Source organism: Haliotis asinina, chromosome 3 (assembly GCF_037392515.1).
Source record: "Haliotis asinina isolate JCU_RB_2024 chromosome 3, JCU_Hal_asi_v2, whole genome shotgun sequence".
Lineage (NCBI taxonomy): Eukaryota > Metazoa > Mollusca > Gastropoda > Lepetellida > Haliotidae > Haliotis > Haliotis asinina.
This window is the reverse complement of record NC_090282.1, coordinates 37,329,041-37,350,452: the sequence shown is the minus strand read 5'-3', so window position 1 is coordinate 37,350,452 and position 21,412 is coordinate 37,329,041. Positions and strand designations below refer to the sequence as shown.

The 21,412-nt window shown below is 40.4% G+C and overlaps 2 protein-coding genes across 2 annotated transcripts; both read right to left on the bottom strand.

The window, feature by feature from the left end:
• Positions 1-315: 315 nt before the first annotated feature.
• Positions 316-10,947, bottom strand: LOC137277937 (failed axon connections homolog). Its single transcript, XM_067809946.1, has 6 exons — positions 10,688-10,947; positions 5,824-5,959; positions 4,896-5,092; positions 4,323-4,522; positions 2,019-2,135; positions 316-1,249 (listed from the first exon to the last, which is right to left on the bottom strand). The coding sequence occupies exons 1-6, from the start codon at positions 10,792-10,794 to the stop codon at positions 1,143-1,145; spliced, it is 864 nt and encodes a 287-aa protein (XP_067666047.1). The 5' UTR covers positions 10,795-10,947; the 3' UTR covers positions 316-1,142.
• Positions 10,948-12,973: 2,026 nt separating this feature from the next.
• On the bottom strand, positions 12,974-18,343 carry LOC137277934 (failed axon connections homolog). The gene is made up of 6 exons (XM_067809944.1): positions 18,155-18,343; positions 17,354-17,492; positions 16,936-17,132; positions 15,948-16,147; positions 14,756-14,872; positions 12,974-13,672 (listed from the first exon to the last, which is right to left on the bottom strand). The coding sequence occupies exons 1-6, from the start codon at positions 18,259-18,261 to the stop codon at positions 13,566-13,568; spliced, it is 867 nt and encodes a 288-aa protein (XP_067666045.1). The 5' UTR covers positions 18,262-18,343; the 3' UTR covers positions 12,974-13,565.
• Between the last annotated feature and the right edge of the window lie 3,069 nt (positions 18,344-21,412).

The following is a 21,412-nucleotide window of genomic DNA, read 5'->3' as shown; positions in this document are numbered from 1 at the left end:
CTGCTTTTGACAATGATTCATTTCATCCAAACGCAAGGAATATTGAATTAGTTGCAATAAGCTTCAATACAAGCTCAAAGATGGTATTGAAAGTGGACATCAAACACACGAAAAGTTGCACTCACCTTAGAACATTAATAACCAAACAACTTTTTAATGTATGTATATATGACTTTTAGGGTGCTCCCATATTTTCTGTTTGTAGTATATCTAACGCTGATAACGTGTGCATCTTTCTTTGTTTTTCATTCAGTATATCGTGTATCTATTTATTTCTTGTGATTGTCGCTAATAAACATTAACGACATACAAGTGTTGAAAACCCAAGCATTTATTTGTACACAACAATGTTTACATTTCATAGACACACTTACAATGTATTTCATACAATATATTTGGTACAGACATACTTACATATATAACAGAACATTTAATCATGTTAGTGTGTGAATGAGCGTGGATTATCAAAATTTTCAGCACCATCCCATATAACAACAAAGAAGACACATGACTGTGTCTGAGGGGTCGAATCCCACATTCGTGCTGAAACGTTTCTGTTACGTTCTTACAGGTGGTAGAAGCGTCCAAGTCTTGTACGACTTCAGGCATATTTTTCCACATTAGACTGACCCACATTGTCATATCAGAATATCCCACATCAGTAAACACATTTTACTAAACAGGATTATGAAAGTTACAAGTAAATAAAGTTTTGACTCGAACCGGGAGTCTGTAGAGAAAAAAAAATCTTGTCCCATTTGTCAACTAAATATTGGTCCACTTTGATGAAATAAACATCTCGTGAAATCGTATCTGTACGAACTGTTCCTTCTTGGAAAAATGACATTTGACGATAGCTTTACGTGTAATTTACAGTGCTACTCATGCAACGTTACGCTTACTGAATGCTACAATTTCTGTTTCTGTCATGAAATGGTTACAGAAATACTATTGTACAGAGCTGTGTTTGAATGTTCTATTATGTCATCACAGCTCATTGGCGTAATCCCTGGGTACCTCCTTTGTTCCACCCTGTAGGTTTTGTAAGCGGTAAACTATGCCGTGAGCTGTGTTTGAATATATATTATGGCAACACAGCAAGAAAACTGGAACTCATCTGATGTGAACAGAAAGCGGAGTTCCTACTTGACTGCCTCCCTTGTTCCACCGTGTGTGTGGCACTCGTCCCAGTCAGGCCAGAATGTGTCTTTCATACGTTCACAGTAAGAAGCCAGATTGGGGTACTTGTCTGTAGGATAAAACAATATATTCAACGAGTACCACAAAACATGGGTAAATGTTATATGGTTCCGTAGGGTGGAATTAATTTAAGCATATGGTGCTAGCAGTCTGCCTGCATTGATGCGAGGCTGATGCGGAACAGCTGTATCAGCATACGAGAATGCACTTGCAGAATGCTACCCGGGACGCGTGTTATATGACATAATGATAAGAAACAGTATATTTCATGGTGCATTTTAAAATAAGGCAAACACAACTTTTAAAAAATTCAGCAATAACACAAAAAATCAAGTGATCGCGGTCTAATAGGCTGATACGCGACGTTTTTATGTACACAGCTTCCTATGTTTAGCAGGATTGTTACGACACACACAAATATTTGCTTTCGTTTGGTGTTGACTATTGTTTGACGCCGCATTCAGCAATGTTCTAGATATATGGTGGTTTGTAAATAATCGATTCCTGACCAGACAATCCAGTGACCTACAGCATGAGCATCGATCAGCGCACTTGGGATATGATGACACGCCAAACACGTCCGCGAGCCTGACCACCCGATCACGTTATTCGCCTCTAACGAAAAGTTTGTTTTTTCGCTGAAGACCAATTCCAACCAGGATTTTCACTTAGTCTACTATCATCAGTTCTTCACGGGCAATGCATCCACTATATGTTCTCATGCACATCGTACACCTCATAGCAACCCCGTGGACGGGCAGGAACGTAATCATTTTAATAATACATTTATCACATAACTGATACAATCTGGTACTTGCCCTTAATGATGGTCGCATGTCGAGTGCCATAGAACTGCCAGTAGATCACTGCCACCTGACCAAAGACAGCACAATCCGTCTCACAAGGCTCGTCTCCCATCAGGAACTTTTTGGTTCCTGGAACAGTCACAGGATTGGACTGATGAGTGAAACAAGGAAAAACGCTGGGCAAGAACACAACACCACGTTTGTCTTGGTATACATTGTGACATAGTTCATCCTCACTGTCAGACACACTGATGCTGTCATAATAACATAACTATTATTGAACAATGTTATTTAGGAAGTGTGTTTTAGTGTTGTATGATGATAATAGTGAATTATTTCAATATTACATAACAATAGTTATGAATCACATTAAATACTTTATCATGACGGTAATGGTGTGTATAATTGAATATTGTCACAGTGTAAGGATAGTAATGAAATATACGTTATTGTAATATAAATATATGCTATTGTTGTATACTGACACTGAATAGATAATGTGAATTAATAGCGATAAACTAAGTAAATTACATTGTCTGTTGTTAGTTACGTGTGCCACCACTAACAACGAGCTATAATCCATCTTTGTCATGGACACTAATGTCTGCCCTTTCGCCTGTATCAGAAGGTGCGTGCACAGTGATGAGACCCTTAGTATACAAGGAAACGAGTTGAAATTGGAAAACAAAGTGAAATCACATATAGACAGCTATATTCAATTCTCTTGCGGGTTTTCACATGAGCAGGACCTAATGTATTAAGACAATGATTATCAGATGTGTATATCCAAGCCATGCAGGACCATGCAGTTACAAATCCCAGCTTATTCTTACGTTCCAGTTCAAACATCTTCTTTGTAACAGGTATTTTTACAGGAACATCAACAGTCCAGATAAACTGGAGGTAAGAGTTCCTTCCGTTCCCCCACATTTTTTTCTTCCTCGGATTAACAGAGGTAACACCGAGCGGTTCAACCCTACCTATTATACGTAATTTTAGGGCTTATAGTAATTGTTGTGAGTCCTCTTGTATTAGGGTTTGTTAATAATTCTGGAACACCTTGTCAGTGGATGCCCTTCCTTGGCACCAACAGCATATCTTAAAAGACATGATGGCAATGCTCGCTGCTTTTATTATCGTCTCCGCCATGTCTGTGGCTTTGACCCCGAGGTCCATCCATGGTACGATCCTGAACATGTCCAGGGCGTCCTGGAAAATGATGCTTTTCAACTTCTCTGGAATAGGCAAATATACAGCCCGAGACGAATTCCTGCCAACAAACCTGACCTTGTCCTTCTTGATAAAGCCAATAAAATTATTTATATCATTGACTTTTCTGTCCCTTTTGACAGCAATATGATTGGCAAGATTCAGGAAAAGCATTATAAATATGCGGACCTGCCTTTGAAATGTTTCGCTTGCATCCCATGTTCACTGTCGTCAGGCTCCCCATTGATCTCGGTGCCCTTGGTTTGGTACTTCCTGATTTCTTGGCGAAGATCAGGAGAGTGCCCGGGTTCTCCACCGGGAGCACAGCCCTTCTGACAATCTGGGTAATGCAGAAGGCTGCAGTGTTGGGGGGCTGTATATTCTCCGGAAAGTTCTTGGTGGGTTCGACTAGGCAGTGTTTCCTGGGAGGAGTCCCATTCGCTGTCTGGGCTGCGTGTAGAGGGGGCGAGGGCCCTGAGCTGATGATGAGCTTTACCAGCCTGACTGTGCCAGGATCACCCAAACCCTCACTGCTGCATATCTATCTTAATCTGTAAAACATAATAATAATAATAATAAAGTAATCTATAAAAAAACCCATTGTAGATAGCTCTGATACTATACTCTGCATAGGCAAAAAGTTATTGAGACATGGAATATGTTTCACTGGTAATGTGAATGATTTTTCAATTTGAATCAAAGAAAGAATTTGCTAAAACGGTCGAAGAAAAGCGAAGTTGTCGTTCAAAGACAGGCGACATATTGGAATGAAACGACCAGCAATCTCCACGTTTAAAGGTCCTACGATTGCCATTAAAAGCAGCCTTCATACGCACTGAAGTCAGAAAGCGCGTGTTTGCAGAGAGGTTGGACATGCCGTGCTCTTCAGATGTTTATTGTTTTATTGATGAGGCGTCATTAAATAACCGGTGACCACAACTGCGACAATTGCCAAGCGTATCGCGAGCTAAATAACAGTATGGAGATAATATATGCAGAATGTTACTCAATTTTTGCATGTTTACAACCTTGTCAAACATTTATCGATGCCATATATACAATGTTTTATACATGCACTTTGTGTGTCCACCTAAAACACCTTCTTACCTATGAAGTCCGACAGGGATTGCAGATCTTTCCGGAACATCTCATTAATCTCCTCTTCCGTGTGTTGGCCAAAACCCGCACTCGTAACTTGTCTCATGAAAATTTTCCCAGCCATCCAAGCCGTCAGTCTCCCTACTTTTGCTGTTTTCAAGGTCAACGACTTGTCGTTTTCAAATTTCCATCGGAAGAGGACATGAAACCTGCAGTTTCACTGTAATGTTACTCATTCACGGACGTGAAGTTGATGGTTCAATGCAATAGGAATTTACGGTTTGATTACACCAATCTATAAGAAGTGAGTGAGTTTAGTTTTACGCCACACTCAACAATATTCCAGCTATATGGCGACGGTCTGTAAATAATCGAGTCTGGACCAGACAATCCAATGATCAACAGCATGAACATCGGTCTGCGCAACTGGGAACAGATGACATGTGGCAACCATACCAGCGAGCCTGACCGCATCGCTGTTGCCAAGCTCGTAAATAGTATGAAAATACAATGCCTTCATGTTTGTTTCATCTGCTTTAAGGGCTCATTTTTGCAGAATAAGATTAAATGATTATTTCTCACAAAAACAGCTGTTCCTCCACCATGACCTGCATTGCCTGAGCTACTCCTCTCTCAGCAGGAATCAAACTCCCGTTGAAGTCCACCCCAAACTTTTGGTTGAGGAACTGGATGCACAGTGATGTGTCCGCTACAGCCAGACCATTGTACTCTATCCATGGGAACTTGCCTTTGGATGAAGGTTTCATCCCATGGACGTTCTGTGCGGAAGATCACACATCAAATTTAGAGCAATTATTAAGTTATGAATGTTAATATATAACCACTCTAATCAACGTTTTGTTGTGCAAAATACCCCTAACAAACAACAACTCAGTGTCAAGGTGACACATCACTAATTACGAGAGATTGACGGTTTACATTCATTATATCAGATACCATATGAAAGATATTATATCAATTGATCTCTGACTATATAGCCCAAAATTCAAAAGTTGACTTGATGTTAAATTCAGAATCACTTTTATGAAACAGTTCAAGTAACTAGCACGACAGTATTTGAGAAAGCTATTCTTACTCTGTATTTTCCTTTCGTGAAACGTGGCAAACAATTATTACAATGCTTCACATAACAGCACATATGAGAGGAAACATGTCCTGTTCGTCCAGCTAACAATCAATATCGAAGGTACAACTTGAACCCCATCGTTTTCTTTTAAACCTTAAGAATGGCATTGCTGGAGAGTGCGTATCAGGACGTCTTGGGCTAGGCTCACATTACCTCACCACTGGCATGAAAGTGAACATTGGTTTATGGCTACAGGGTGTTGTTTAGCTGAATCTATATTTTGTGATAACATATAATGAAATCGGTGTTCATGCCGTACTTCTGGCTCTCTCGAACCAGATCCATTACACAACTGAAACTAAGCTCCCATTCTCTCCCTTTGCTCCCTTCGTTCCTCCCTCTCTCAGTCAGTCACTCACTCACCTGGTAGGGTATCTTTGCCATCCGGAGATAGGTCTCCAGCTTCAGTGCGAATGGTGACAAGCTTGGGGCATAAGGACCTCTGCCAGGCTGATGGAGGATCACAGTGTCACGCGGATATTTCTTTGCCTTCAGTTTCCTGCACAATATTACAGATTCATATACAGCGGTTGGTAATATATTTAAAAAAATTAGATCTGGTTGGTAAAACACCAGCAGGATCACGATAGGTGAAGAACGTGAAACGGTGTCACCCCATTAGAAATATGTCGTAAATAAACACGCCATGGTTGATTGCTCTTACGTATGAACCATTAGGTGAGTGAGTGAGTGAGTTTAGTTTTAAGCAGCACTCAGCAATATTCCAGCTATATGGTTGCGGTCTATAAATAATCGAGTCGGGACCAGTCAATCCAGTGATCAACAGCATGAGCACCGATCTACGCAACTGGGAACCGATGACATGTGTCAACCAAGTCAGCGAACATGACCACCCGATTGAACCATTAGAACCTCTTCAAGTAAATAGAGTGACCCATAGGATATGAAACAAAACGAATTTAGTAGTAGCTTATTTGAGCCATTCTAAAAATTTGCGCATATATTTCATTTCAAGATTGGGGCACTTGTTTCATGTTGAAACGTTTGATTATGTTTGTAGTATTCTGAATATAGAAAAGATAAATTATACAAACTTAACGGCATTTCATTTATTTTATGTAACTCTTTTCATTAGGAACTTCAGTACGAAAATTAGTAATATCAATTTGAAAAGAAAAAAATATCCAAAATTGATACCATTTATTGTACGTACATTATATGTTGTTCACTGGTCACGAGGCATGGTTTGAAGTACCCTCGATGTTTGTTTATGTTCCCTGAGCCCAAAGGGCCCCGCTGTATAATTCTTTACATTCACAGGGACTACATTTGAAAGTTTTGTCAAAATCTATCTGTTAGAATGCCAGGCAACTCTTTTCCTAGCCATCGTCAGATTTCGCAGACGACACAAGAAAACAAACTTAAAGTTGTTTCCTCTCCATCGATTTTCATTCGCAATTAGCCAATCATATTTGAATATGTAGTGACGAGTCTTCCATCTTAGGTCAATATATGTGTAGTCATATGGTATATTGAATGAAATGTCATGTCTTTGATTCGTGTCAAAACGGGGTTATCCTTTCCTTTGTGCAATACTTGTTGGATAGATGATTAAGTACCCGTCATTCCAGTCATCGGGTGTTAACAAGGCTCTCCACGATCCAGTGACCGTGGTGCCGTCCCCAGTCATCCCTGTCCTCGGTCGGCATCGATCCATCAGCTTTGTCACAGGTTGGCATCAATACTCATTTGGGTGACACTTCATTCGAGGGTTCATAATGCATAGCCAATAACATTTTAACCGTATGTGTTCCTCATGCTTTGTTATCAGTTATCCGTGCATTGGAGATGTTGCTTTAATTTGAAGCTGGATTACAAAGTTCTGTGTAAATATGTCCCGTGTGCTTATGGTTGTCTGGCTCTAGTTGTTTATTGGAACCTTTGGGTAGTTTATGTAGAACCCGTTTGTGTACACACACCTTACTGTTTAGAAATTAGTTTGGTAATCTTGTGATTTCCATATTGTGCAATGGCGGTGGGGCACCTTAGTGGTTAAAGCGTTCGCTCGTAACGTCGAAGACTCGGGTTCTATTCTCCATATTGCTAAAAGCGTGGAAAAACTAAACTCACACGCTATTATTGTAGAAAACGCAATTCTGTGTGATCAAATCTAAAGTTAGTTTTGTTAGTATGCAATTTAGAGGCGGGTTTGATCTTGTATTGACTTACTTCCGGTGTTATTGAGGCCTGCTGCATTCTAGTAATCCGAATGTGATCAACTTTCTCGGGATTATCCAATAAAATGAGGAACATGTGGAACTTCAAGTCCTGGTCAAAGCATACTTGGTAAACCAATATGCCCCATCAAATATACACGTCATAGACGGATCCATGTGTGTGTGTGTGTGCGTGCGTGCGTGCTTGCGTGTGTGTGTGCGCGCACACCCTCACCCATTTTGTTTGTCCTGAAACATTATTAAATGACCATTGCACCTGTCGTGAAAATGAAGTATGCACCCAGGCCCAACCCTCCACTCCACCCATTTCTCAAAAGCGTGCAACCCTCTTTCTGAAAAAAGCTGTATCCGCCCCTGCACGTGCCATTGTCTTCGAGTCAAAGGTAGTCATTAGAGGTTCGTTCTGTGCGATTACAGGCACTCAAATAGAACGTGTGCAACATTGTGTCACTTCCCTGAAGACAAACGACTCAACGAACATTAACAATGGACGTGGAAGTATACCCTACAAGGTACTTTCATTGGCAAAATTTATTTTATCTTCTAAGAAATGCTGCCGAACCTTTCATGCCATACAACTTACTTGTGAAACAATTTTGAGCGCGACAACTGACACAACAGATATGACAACACCTCCCACAACATAAAACAATTTCTGTGATGTGCCCAAATCGTTACATCCTTCCACAATGGTCTCCGCTGCTGCTTTTCTGTTAGCTGATTGTAAAGTCATCAGGGTGTTGTGCTTGTGTGCCTAAATATGACTGAGATAACTAACAATTCAAGGTCATGTTGAACAAGGTCGATATGTGTGTCGACGATATGTTATATCGCTACACCAAATCGAATGTCAACAGCGTGTGCAGGTAGACACATCGTGGCGGTGACTTTGTAAGATTTACATGTTTTGTCTGTTTGGGGTTTTGTGTGAGTATTTCCCGGTGTCACAAATTGATTGAAATAATAGTCATGCAGGGAGGGCTTGCTGTACATGGCTCTCTGTAGAGGGAAATGGGGCTTGGGTTCCACGATGCGTAGACATGTACAACTGCATTGAAATATTTATTGACACACCAAGTCATTGTAGATATCTGTCTTGTATAAATGTATCAGTTGAAAATAATACGTTGACTTGCAACTGATTGATTTCGGTTCATATTTGTTATGATGATCATCATGAGAAAATGTGATATGTATGAACTGTGGTTTCCAGGTGTCAAGTGGTAACACCCGCTCAATGTACCTATTCTTTGAACGACGTCATAACCTGTGACATCATGAAAGAGTGAATGTCGTCATTTTCACTTTTTCACAAAAATCCGACGTTATATAAGTCATGTTGCTTCGTTCACACCGCAAACCAAACGACAAACCGCAGGGGCGGATACAACTGAGAAAGATGTGGGGTACGCGCACGTGTGTCTGAGTGAGTGAGTGTGTGTGTGTGTGTGTGTGTGTGTGTGTGTATGCAGCCTTGAGAAAGCTCTGTCGTTTTTACGATTTGTTGGATAAAACTAAATATTTCATTTATTTATACTATATAATGTTATTACATTTTAAGCAATATGGCTTTTGCTTGTTTGTTGTGCAACGCTGCACTCTCTAATATTCACGCTATACGGCGCCACATACAGTGGCGTGCCAGTTATATTCGGACGATTAAAATGGCTGCTGTTTGTTTAAGTTTCGACTCGCTCGATTATAAAAATTTCAAATATCAATGAAAAAATCCATTAAAACTTTGTAAAATATCCCTTCAGGACTTAAGCAAACTGACGTGGAATCGATTGACAGAGATCATGAATAAGGTAGTATGGATTACGTGGAACTGCTCATTAAGGGACGTTATGCCATTTACATTGTCCTGTAGTGGTCTCTTTGATTCTAACAAAACATTTTATATTCATTCCTGTGGACTGTTCTGGTCAATCCTTCGTGTTTCATGGCATGAATTCTTGACTTCTTTCACAAATGTCCCTGTGAATGGGCGCGTCGTCATTCTGAAATATACTGACAGCAAAAGAAACGCAAGTTTCGAAGAAATGAAATTTCAGAAAAGTAAGCGTTCATGGTTATGTATTCTATTTAAAAACTTGACAAAAACACTTTTGCTGTTCAGTATATGAACTCGTTGTCAGGGAAATGTCTAGCTCAAACTGGCAACAAATTATCCTTCACGGTGGAAATCTCTTTGACTTGTTCTTTTGAAGACAGTTTCGTTTCTACCTGAATTAAATTCACTACATCACTCAAATGTACCTGTCTATTTAGCTTCATGATTCTGAACAGCGACCCCCGATATTTAATTGAACTCATTTTTGTCGAGATTTCATAAAAACCTTAGCAGCTACCTACAGTTGACAAACACAACGGGTCAGCAAATAGTTTCAAAACTTTCCCTTTTTATTAAACTTCACCGGTACTTTGTCTACATCACACCTTTCGTTTCCTTTCCATGATTAGATGAACTATGTGTGCTTTCAATGCAACAGCAGACGAGACTTCATACGGTGATGCATACGGTGCGCGAAGCGATTTAGCGATCCAAAAAATGACAGTTACAAGCAGTTGTGAATCGTACGAAAATAACAGACACAGTTTTGTATCTGTATATCTGAGTGTGTCGTTAAACAACAACCGAACAACAAACGATCGTTAAACAATCCCATTCTTACACCATCTCATTTTCGTGGTCTCACCAACTCGTTTAGGCGTGTGAGTGGATTGGGTTCAACGCCAATTTCAGATGTTTGTTAACAGATCTAGGCGTGTCTAATTTATGAGGCAAGGAAGCCAGATACGCTGGCTTCAGACATGTTACATATCGGTGAAACCTTCCAAAATGGATATGGAGCTCCAAACAATAGAAAGGGCCAACCGGTATTTGAACACCCATTCACCGGTATCAACTGACGAAACTCCGAACGACGCTCGACAGAGCGAGTCGCGGCGTCCCAGATAGCAGGATGATATGTATTCACATATTTACCTAGTCTCTCTTTGTTAGATATTCACACATGATAACTCACTTGAAACATAGCTTCCTCAGGCCGACGATTGTCACGATGGCTACGACAGCACCTCCAGCAACATACAGTACTTTCTGTGACGAGTCCAGGCCGTTGAATGTAGCCATGATATGCTCAGTAGATACCTGTGTTTGTCACGGAGCACTATGCTTGCTGTGCTGCACAGATTGACCTGAATAACACTTTGTACGATTACCGGCAATTCAAGTTCATGCTGGAAAGGGGAATAACTGTTTGATCGGGACAGTTGTCAGTCAGTTATTTTTCGATGTTTGAGTGAGTGAATGAGTTTAGCTTAACGTCGCACTCAGTGGTATTCCAGCTATATGGCAGCGGTCTGTAAATAATCGAGTCTGGACCAGACAATCCCGTGATCAACAACATGAGCATCGATGTGCGCAATTGGGAATCGATGACATGTGTCAACCAAGTCATGGACCCTGACCACCCTATCCCGTTTACTGTCTACGTCAGTAAACAAACAAATCACAAAATGATGCAATTAAACTATCATGTTAAATACCGCTTGCCACAGATATTTACACTTCTTCCCTTGAACAGCTGAATGATACAAGAACGTGAAGCTGTTTATTGTAACACGTAGTGCTACCTGTAAAGACAATCGTTCAAGGTCTCCATCTACTATGAGTGAGTGAGCTTAGTTTTACGCCGCACTCAGCAATATTCCAGCTATATGGCAGGGGTCAATAAATAATCGAGTCTGGACCAGACAATCCGGTGATCCCGTTAGTCGCCTCTTACGACAAGCACAGTCACCTTTTATGGCAAGCATGGGTTGCTGAAGGCCTATTCTACCCCGGGACCTGCACGGGTCTCCATCTACTATGGCTGTATGTGCAAGTCACTCACTGTGCTGTCGACGCATGCGTATAAATAGCACACAACGAGATAAGGGATAATTCAAGGTCAGGCTGAGAAGGAGCACGGGTGTTCAGGACTATTGTCACTGTATGTATAGTGACAGAAGCTGTGTAGTACTGTTGGAAATAGAAAAAAACAACTGGTTTTTATATTTATATCTACAGACTAAGTAGCTGATATGTGAAAGTGTTAAATATATGTTGAACTAAGTTCGGCCTAACTACAGACTCAGTGACGGGGAGATAGGACTGGTAAAAAAAATGACTTTTCTGAGGAGAGATGAGCGCAGAAATTAGCAGTGCGGTTCTGATAGTGCAGAAATGAGAAATGCGTATTATATAAGTCCAAAGCGACTTGTTTGGAACAGATCATGGCTTTATGCAAATTAGTGTGCTGTGTAAATTCCTATCTTGAAAAATCGACTTTGCTTCATTATAAACGATAGCTGACATGTAAAAATAACAACTTTCATACTGAAACTATCATGGATGAAGCTACCGTGGAATCACTATAAAGAGGAACAGGTAGGACGGGTCGTCTCAAAAGCAAAACCACCAGGGGTGTCGCAAGACACTGGTTGGGGTCGAGCTGAGGGATACAGATATAAGCTAAGATAAGATAATCTTTCAGGGAAAATAAACTGGGGAGGTCGAGGTACACGGCTTGTCATTACAATTTACAATAATATCCACTCCCGTCGGTCTTTTGGTGGTCAGCCTGCCTATATGTTTGGAGACATTTAATACGATGCATTTCTGTGGGTATCATGTGTCACACTCTTTTACATTTCTCAACATAAATGTTATGAAAGAAAGACATGAAAGGTCTTAATCAATAGATGAGATATATTCAAGACACATGAAAAAGCCTGGACTAACAGTTAGTCTCTGAAATGAAAATATTTAGCTGAAAAAAGTTCATAGTTAAAAACTAATACTGTAAAATCATTTATTTTCGCGCGGCTTAATTTTCGCGGAAACAGAAAAATTGACTAATTCGCGCGGTTTAATTAAATGGAATCCTGAGACTTTCTTCATTTTCAGAAGCTAAGGGAATTTAGACTTGCCACATTTTCTAGACTTGCATGGGCTTTCTTGAATATATTTGCTTCACGGTTGGTACAGCAGACTAGAAAAAGTTCAGCATATATTTGAGATTGCTTCTTGTGCTTGTAGGCAGCACTTGCATTTAATGCCAGGCGAGTCGACGGTCCGTCGCCATACCTGGTTGAGTGACCTAATTGCTAATAATCCTGATCTATTCTTATCAGCAGTTATCGGTATGTTTTCAGTTTCTCTTTACCTTGCTCAATCCATTAACCAACAGCTGTCATAAAATGGAGTGTAAAATGTGAATAATAACTTGGTAACACTGTGGTTTCCAACAACAGGAATAGCACAACTGTGAGCTTAATCAAAATTTTATTTTATACAAAGCTATTCGCATTTCAAAGACACACAGTATGCATTACTAACATTTCAAGACAATGGAGTAAAATGAGGATGTCTAACGCAGTTTTAGGCAACACACACGTACACGCACGCCCGCGCCCGCACACACACAAACAAAGAAAACTAAACAAAAACAAAATCCCACAAAACCCGTACACCCTCCCAAAAAAGGGAAAAAAAAAGAAAAGAAAAAAGAAGAACAACAATACAAAAAAAAACAACACTAAAACGCACAGCAACTCTCGATGATCTAGTCTGCCCTAAATATAGTACAGGTTTCACTGTAAGTGTACAGTTTGGGTATCACTTTCAATTCGAAAGGAAGTTGATTCTATCAATCATTTCACAATCTACGCGCATCAATATACATCTTATTCTCAAGGATAATTACCTTGTTTGAGCAAAGGTTTATTATATGATGAAGCACATAGTATCACTGAAAACTTGCTACTTGGTGGCCTCCCTTGTTGCCTCCACAGGCCATACCCGAATGTTACAAAACTGGTTATATAAGTATTACGCCAAATTCATTGGAATTCGCCTTACTACTTGGTTGCCTCCCTTGTTCCACCGTGTGTGATGCACTGGTCCCAGTCAGGCCAGAATGTTTCCTTCATGCGTTCACAGTAGGCGGCCAAGTTTGGGTATTTGTCTACGGACAAAGATAAACAAAATCATGACCATCACGTATTTAACAATAAATGATGAGTTTAAAACATTAATTTATATGTCTATTTGAGCTAAAATTTAGTAAATTTAGTTAAGAACCGAAAATGAACGTACAAAACCACATCTCATAGTGGAAATGGGGCGGTTGGGGTAGCCAGGTGGTTAGCGGAAGCTATTCACGATAAAAGACCTGGGTTCAATTTCACACATACGTACAGTCTGTGACGCCCATTTCCGATGTCCCCCGACCGGCCGTGACATTGCTGGAAACTTGCTAAAAGCGGCGTAAAACTAAATTCACTCTCTCATAGTGAAGTGAGTGAGAATGGTATTACATATACTAGTTGACGAATGACTGACGAGTGAAATCGGGCAAGTCGTAAGTATGGGCTATTGCTGGGCCTGTCTTGTCGACGTAAAGCTTCATACGCCGCCGGAAGACATCAGAAATGGATTTCACACATTGTACCCTTGTGGATAATCGAACACTAGTCTTCGCCGTGATGAGCGAATGCTACAGTAGTGAAATAAAGCGACTGGGGCGTTGAAAATTCAGTGTTGTCCTCGTTACGGAACTTCGATTTGAGGTGTGTTCAATAAAGTCAGACACAGCCTTGTTTAAGGAAGGCATAAAACGTTGCTCAGATCTTACAATTGTTTACGTCAGGAAACAGCTGCATTCTGTATTCCTGATCTATACCATTAAAAAGTAGCCTATATTGGATTTACAAGGTTGATAAAATTCAAAGGAGGAACAGATGATGGGGAGAAATTAAGGGAAAATGTGACAGTTTATTCCCTTCCTTTGGAAATGTTTCATCTGTATGGATATTACTTTTTCTCATATGCATTGACATTGGCTATTGATATGCTCGCAAAATTGAATATCCCCTACTGCTTTAATGGTATAGAATAAATAAACGGAAACAAAGCAGTCTTCTGCATTCTCCAACACATGGAGACACATCATCTAACACAAAAGAGACCATATGTATTATGGGGACTGAAGTGATGAAATGCTTGCAAGTTTTGAATTAGAAATGATAAGGCCACTAAAGGTACTTGCCCTTCAGGATGTTCTCCTGTCCAGTGCCCGTGAAGTGCCAGTGAACCATTGACAGCTGACCGAACACCGCACAGTCCGTCTCACAGGTCTCGTGCCCCATCAGGAACTTCCTCGTCCCTGGAACAATCAGCATGTGTGGACAGATGAACAAAACAAACCACATGAAAAGTAAAAAAAATATCATCAATTTCAGGATGTATTTTAATCTGTTAATGTGCTTACAATGGACCTAAAGGCAGCCACGTTGAAGTAGAGGAAGTAGAATAGGTCCTCTAAGGCGATCGTATGTCACTAAGGTAACCTTTGTGCAATGTTAAAGAATGGGAGTTAAGGTTAACCTTAGTAAAGGTTGCTTCGTGAAAGGTGCCCCAGGATGGTCTTCCGTGACGAATCAATGTGCTCTGTGATGTGTTCGTGAGATCAGGCCCCAATTTCTCGAAACAAACTTAAGTTTTTACTCAAATCTCAAACTGAGTTTCATAATTTGAAACAGCTGAACTTTTAACTCAACTGCATTTTTGACATATAAAATCCAAACAAATTAAGTAATCTGTTCACGAAACTCAAATTGTTTCCTACAGTTTCAGTTTTGTGCCGATTTCAGTTCATTCTGAGAAATGCGTTTTCTCAAATTTGAGTAAAATCTTAGACTTAAGTCAAAACTCAGACTTAAGTTTGTTTCGAGAAATCGGGGCCAGGAGATGGAGTCGTAATGGTTTGCAGAGGATTCTGTATGAACGGCCTATCCCGGTGATTGTCGTCCTGAGCAATGTTACATATATCATACATCATATCAATTTGACACCAGTCCATCTGCAATTCATGCAGCTGCATGTCCCTTGAGCCTCCCAGTGCTGAATCGGCCAATGCAATTGACAGACCTTCCCGGTATCGAACACATTTGGGATGAGCTGGGAAGATAAATGCAAAAACAAGATCCACACCTTGTAAGAATGTGAACGCCATTTAATAATTATTCAAACAATTTTGACGCAATCCACTTCTCGCCGCCTGTGTTCTTCCTGTGTGATTGCGGTATGATGCACGTCTAATTTCATAATATTGCACACACAACTGTCGGTTTCAAGTGTCATGTTTATCATGTGGCCCATCTGCACCTATCATATCTTCTGAGAAATATTTAATGTCAATGTGTAGTATAGAGGTACAATAACATAAAACGTCTGCATACCTATGAAGTCTGATAGGGATTGTAGATCCTTCTTGAACATTTCAGTTCCCTCTTCTTCTGTGTGTCGGCCCATGCCTTGACTCCATACTTGCTTTATAAACAGTCGTTGAAACATCCAAAACTTAAATTTCCCTAATTTGAATTTTTTGGTAATCAAAGATTTGTCATTGTCATATTGCCATCGGAACGCCACCAGTAACCTGAAACAATCGTGACATATATTCACTTTTCGTTTTTTGTGGACAAAGTGTAATTATTGTTAAGGAATTACCTGTTTATTTCACGATATTTCCATATTTCACGATACGGCTGAAATATAGCAGATGTATAGCAGAGAGGGTTTTCTCACTCACACACTTACTTTAAGTCCAAAAATACAGCTTAAATGAAGTATGGAAATTGCAAGTATCTGAAATGGGGAAATATGAGGTGAACGTTTTCTTATCCCCTTATGCAGAACGCACAGGGGTATATTTATTAACTTGTGTTGGTATGAAGCGATTAGAGGATGGAGCCACAGACGTTTTGCTCGTTGGATTGAGGCTGCTTCTACTTGACCACTTCAGTGGTTCGAAGGGAAGGTTCGGCTTAGTTAAGCTTGCTGACTTCTTTGATGCATGTCATGAACATCTTATCCCGAAGACATAGATCATGATGTTCATGATGTCAGTCACCAGATAGTCATTTCTTGACACGATTATTTACAGGCATGTTGCTGAAGTATTGCTAAGTTCGGCGTTAAAGAAGAATCAAAACTGTCAAACACAGGAGAATGGCGTCATGGTTACGGTGGGTAGATAGATAAGAGCCAAATGGCACTACGTGACTGTTTCTCAGTATTACAGATGCTCCTCCACCATTGTCTGGTTCCGATACGAATATTTACAGACCGCTATCATATACAAGGATTGATCAAGCAATCACTATGTTTGCCGATATGGTTCCCATGGACAGGGACATTAAAAAGCACCGACTGACTGTGTCTCACCAGTACAGATGCTCCTCCACCATGGCTTGCATTGCCTGAGCTATTCCTCTGTCAGCAGGGCTCAGGTTCTTGTTGAGGTCCACACCCAGCTTCTTGTTGAGGAATTCGATGCACAGTGTAGAGTCTGCTATTGCCTGCCCATTATACTCAATCCAAGTGAGCTTGCCCTTTGATGAAGGTTGAAAGCCATGCACGTTCTGTGTGGAGGATCACAGACTATATGCAGAATAACTATTAATGTACTACATGATAGAAAACATATACCTGCATGGCTGGGGAATAGAATAAGGCAATGAAGGAGCCTGGATTTGGTCTATCTAGTACGATCCAGTTTAATCTGGGCTTTGTGCAACAGCTAGGGATATGAATCGTTGCTAGTGCAGTCAAATAGATTCAGGTATGACTCACGCTCACTTACCTGGTAGGGTATCTTAGCCATCCGGAGATAGGTCTCCAGCTTCACAGAAAATGGCGTCATGCTTGGGGCGTAGGGACCTCTTGGGGTCAGATGATGGATCACCCTATCTCGTGGGTAGTCATTCTTTGTCTTTGTCTGTCTATAGATTATCATACAAGAACAATGAACAGCTGATGGTTGTGTTTTGGTTTCAACGTTATCAAATGCCATAAACGTTAAGTATATTGCCATAGTTATTGTACGACATACACTGTGTAATTTGGTGTTCCATGATTTGTGGCCGGTCTTGTACATATAGCTGGATTTAGTATAATTCACCACCTCATTGAACATGGATTCCAGCAAACAAAATTTACAGTGAAACTGTTTCTATCGTGATCCCACCTATTGAGTTTGTGAGTACCAATCAATAAACAGAAAGAGTGTCATGATCACAATCATAAGGATAATGAAAATACAGTAGCCACCTGAAACACTGGTTGCACCATTTTCAAGACTCCTCCAGCTTGTTGTTTGGCTGTGTGAATGCATTGGGTTCAACGCCAATTTAAGATTACATTTAAATCACGGTGTGTCGCCTTTATGCCGCATACATGGGTCTCTGACATATTACATGAAACCTTCGAGTATGGGTACGGTGCTCACAAGGAGCCGCACCTGCATTCGAACCCACATTCATTGGTTTCAGCGGACGAAATTCTGAAGGACGCTATGTCGAGTGAATCAAGGCGCCCCAGGAAAATGGATGACGCCAAATAACAACTGAGTCTCTTTACCAGATATTCACATGTGAAAACTCACTTGAAGAATAGGTTCCTCAGACCGACGGCTGTCACGAATGCTACAACAGTACCTCCCACAACATATAGTACTTTAAGCGATGTGTCCAGGTCGGTGAAAGCATCCATGATGCTTTTCAAAGTTTCTGTGTGTGTCACCGTGCCCCTCGCCGTGTTATACAGACCGACCTGAATAACACTCAGTAAACCTATCGGCAATTCAAGGTCGTTTTGGAAAGGGGAAAAAATGTTCAGGGCTCTTGACTGTCGATTTGAGCGGGTTCGTTGTCAGTCGAGTTCGCCCGTTTTCGCTGTGTGGGGTCAGTTGTAGTCTCACAGTCTCTTAAAGGCAGTATTCTCTCCTCAACCTATCCTTTTTTGCTGTGGTATAGCGCTTTACGAACAAGTTATAATTGCCACATGTTTTGAATCTCCAGCCGTAGGGGATCCCTTTCAATGTAAATGAGATTAGTTGTTTCTATCAAAGGTATGGATATTCTGAGACGATGCGTTCGTAGAGATCAGATACGGTCACACATCGGTTTTTTTTATGTCACCAGTTCATACTATTGCCTGCATGAAATACTCACTTATATGGTTGCCATAGTTGTTTGAATGCATTTATATGGTTGCCATAGCTGCTTGAATATGATATGTTCGCTCGAGCAAGCACCTATATCCCAGCTGATGAATGGGTACGATGAGGCATACAAATGAAAAGAATCGCAATAAATTTATTCAACAATATGAGTTTAAAGACATTAACAAACTTATGTTTTACACATATCAGTTATTCAATTCCCTTTATCTTATGTCGTAAATACAAACATCACTTATAGGTACTGATGTCTAGAATGGCTGATTGTTTTTCACCAAAGGGCGACAAGTCTCATTTTGAAAGGATGTGGCTTCTCCGTTAGTTGTATTACAGATATTAAAAATGACATATAGATATTTTATTGATTATGATATCATGCATCTGATTTTCGCTATCAGTTACGGTCAGAATTAAAGATATATCGAATTCGGTTAAATGTGTCTCTCACTGAATCAATGCTATCATAAAAGAATTAATGATATCTGGATATGTTGAAACATTTTAAGTTGTCTTGATTTAGGTCAGCTGACCGACAATTTAACTAAAGATATCACCTTGGTATCTTTAAATAGAATACAGATAGGACTATCGGCAATTCAAGATCAGTAATGTATACGAAACCGACGAATCCTACGCTTCGTTTATCCGAACAGTTAAGTTCCAAGTGAACAAGCTAGACCTACAAGTATTACTGGATTAACGAAGTATGTATATAGTGAGGAAGTGAATAAACTCTTCTTTCCGCTATGTGACTGCGACATCAGAAACTTTCTTCTCCCTTTGCACCATAATCGAACACGTGCCCTTGGTGAGACGACTAGCTGTAAGACTTTCGTTCTGGTATAATAGCCTGAGGTATTTTTAGCGGAAACTAATTTGCATATTTGATAATAGGCTGTGATATTAATAAAAAGACACAAATGGCTCTGTCTCTAATGGGTAACAATTCGTAGCTTTGAATCATTGTAATCGAAGATTCAAAATTTCAACTACCGACATTATTTTCAGGTTTAACAGCACGCTATCCCATGGGGACTGCGTAGTTGTTGTCATGGTCTCCATTAACTCCTGCTGGTCTTGAGCCAACAAAATGGAATAGATTGGTCAACGTCGTTGTTCATAATACTAATGATTGGATGGCTACTTAAGTGATGACTTACTTGATTGAGGCATAACGAAATGGTAATCAGTGATATCACAGCACAGCTCATTCAGCGGCCTGTAAGTGTTACAGTAGTACTAGAATAATAAAGATTAACTAATAATGGAGATAACATCTAAAACCTTCCAGCTATTGAGAGATTTGAGACATACAGATGTGTTGGTCATGAATCCGACGTGATGACAGTACGTACTATGGGTGCCTGAAGACATTTTCAGGAGTAATAAACTTGATATAACCTGTTACAAACCAACATTAGATGCAAATTAACTGATTGTTGTACGTCACAGGAAAAAAAAGACACATGGCTCGTCAGACTCAAAGGAACATCACATGCAGTCGAAGTCGAATTATCTACTGAAGACAATTGTCTCATCACGATCAGATACTTTACATCGTAATCGACCAAGACTGGTAATTCAGTGTTCATCGGATGAGTCGGTGTCCAGGGTGGACCTGGCCACTTGGCCATTACTCATTGATTCTCTTCATCCAGATGTAACCTGATCAGGAAACGTGCTACGAATGTCTGTAATTGTTTTTTCCTCGCTCACAAAGAGCATCAGTCGCATTTTCCACAATCCAAGGGTTTGAATAGTTGCAACAGCAAGTGATCTCAGATAAAAACATGTACAGTTCGCACAAAGGGAACGACACAAAATATGAAGATATTCATTCCGGACATGCAAAGCAAATAGTGATACTGGATGAATATTTGTAGGGTTGCTTTAGGCAATATCTTCTTTTGGGACAAAAGAATGGCTACATTACATAATTGAATAAAGAACAGAAGCACGATCAGTCGCAATAATACTAGCAGCACCTCCAAATCATATTCATGATTCCCCTCCTCGTCCATCCTAGCCTTGAATTGCCCTCTCCCTACGCGGCCGTAAAACATATTATGTTCTCTTTGGAAACAGTTTGTGGTGGGGTTCGCACAAAGATGGTGCGTGGTGCGTGGTGCGTGGTGCGTGGTGCGTGGTGCGTGGTGCGTGATTTGACTTCATATTCATTTCTTCAGTTGGTTCCGATCAAACTGATGGCTAATGTTCTTACAGATGATTTTGTCTCTGGTCATTCAGAACGGACATTGTAAACACGTGATACTGATGATGTTCTTATGTCCAGTGCCAGCGAAATGTTCATCTAAGACAGCTGACCGAACGCCGTATCCTCCTTCTCGAAGAGCTCGTCCCCAATCAAGAACCTTTCGGTCCTTGGAACAACCATGTATGCAGAGATTACTATATTGAGACAAAACAAACCACACGAAAGGCTCTAAACTTCATCTATGGCAAGCCCTGATTCAAAAGAACAGGCTTGTCTTCCGCACGAATCAGGATGCATAGTGATTAATTTTGTTCATGACATTTGGAGATGGCAGCACAATGATTTGTGAGCTTCTTCTCCGAATGGTTGATCTCAAATGATTGTCGTCCAGGAGAATGTAACTGTCATACACTATAGGGACTTTTGATCCAAGTCCTACTGTTATGTAAGCAGCGCCATGGTCCTGG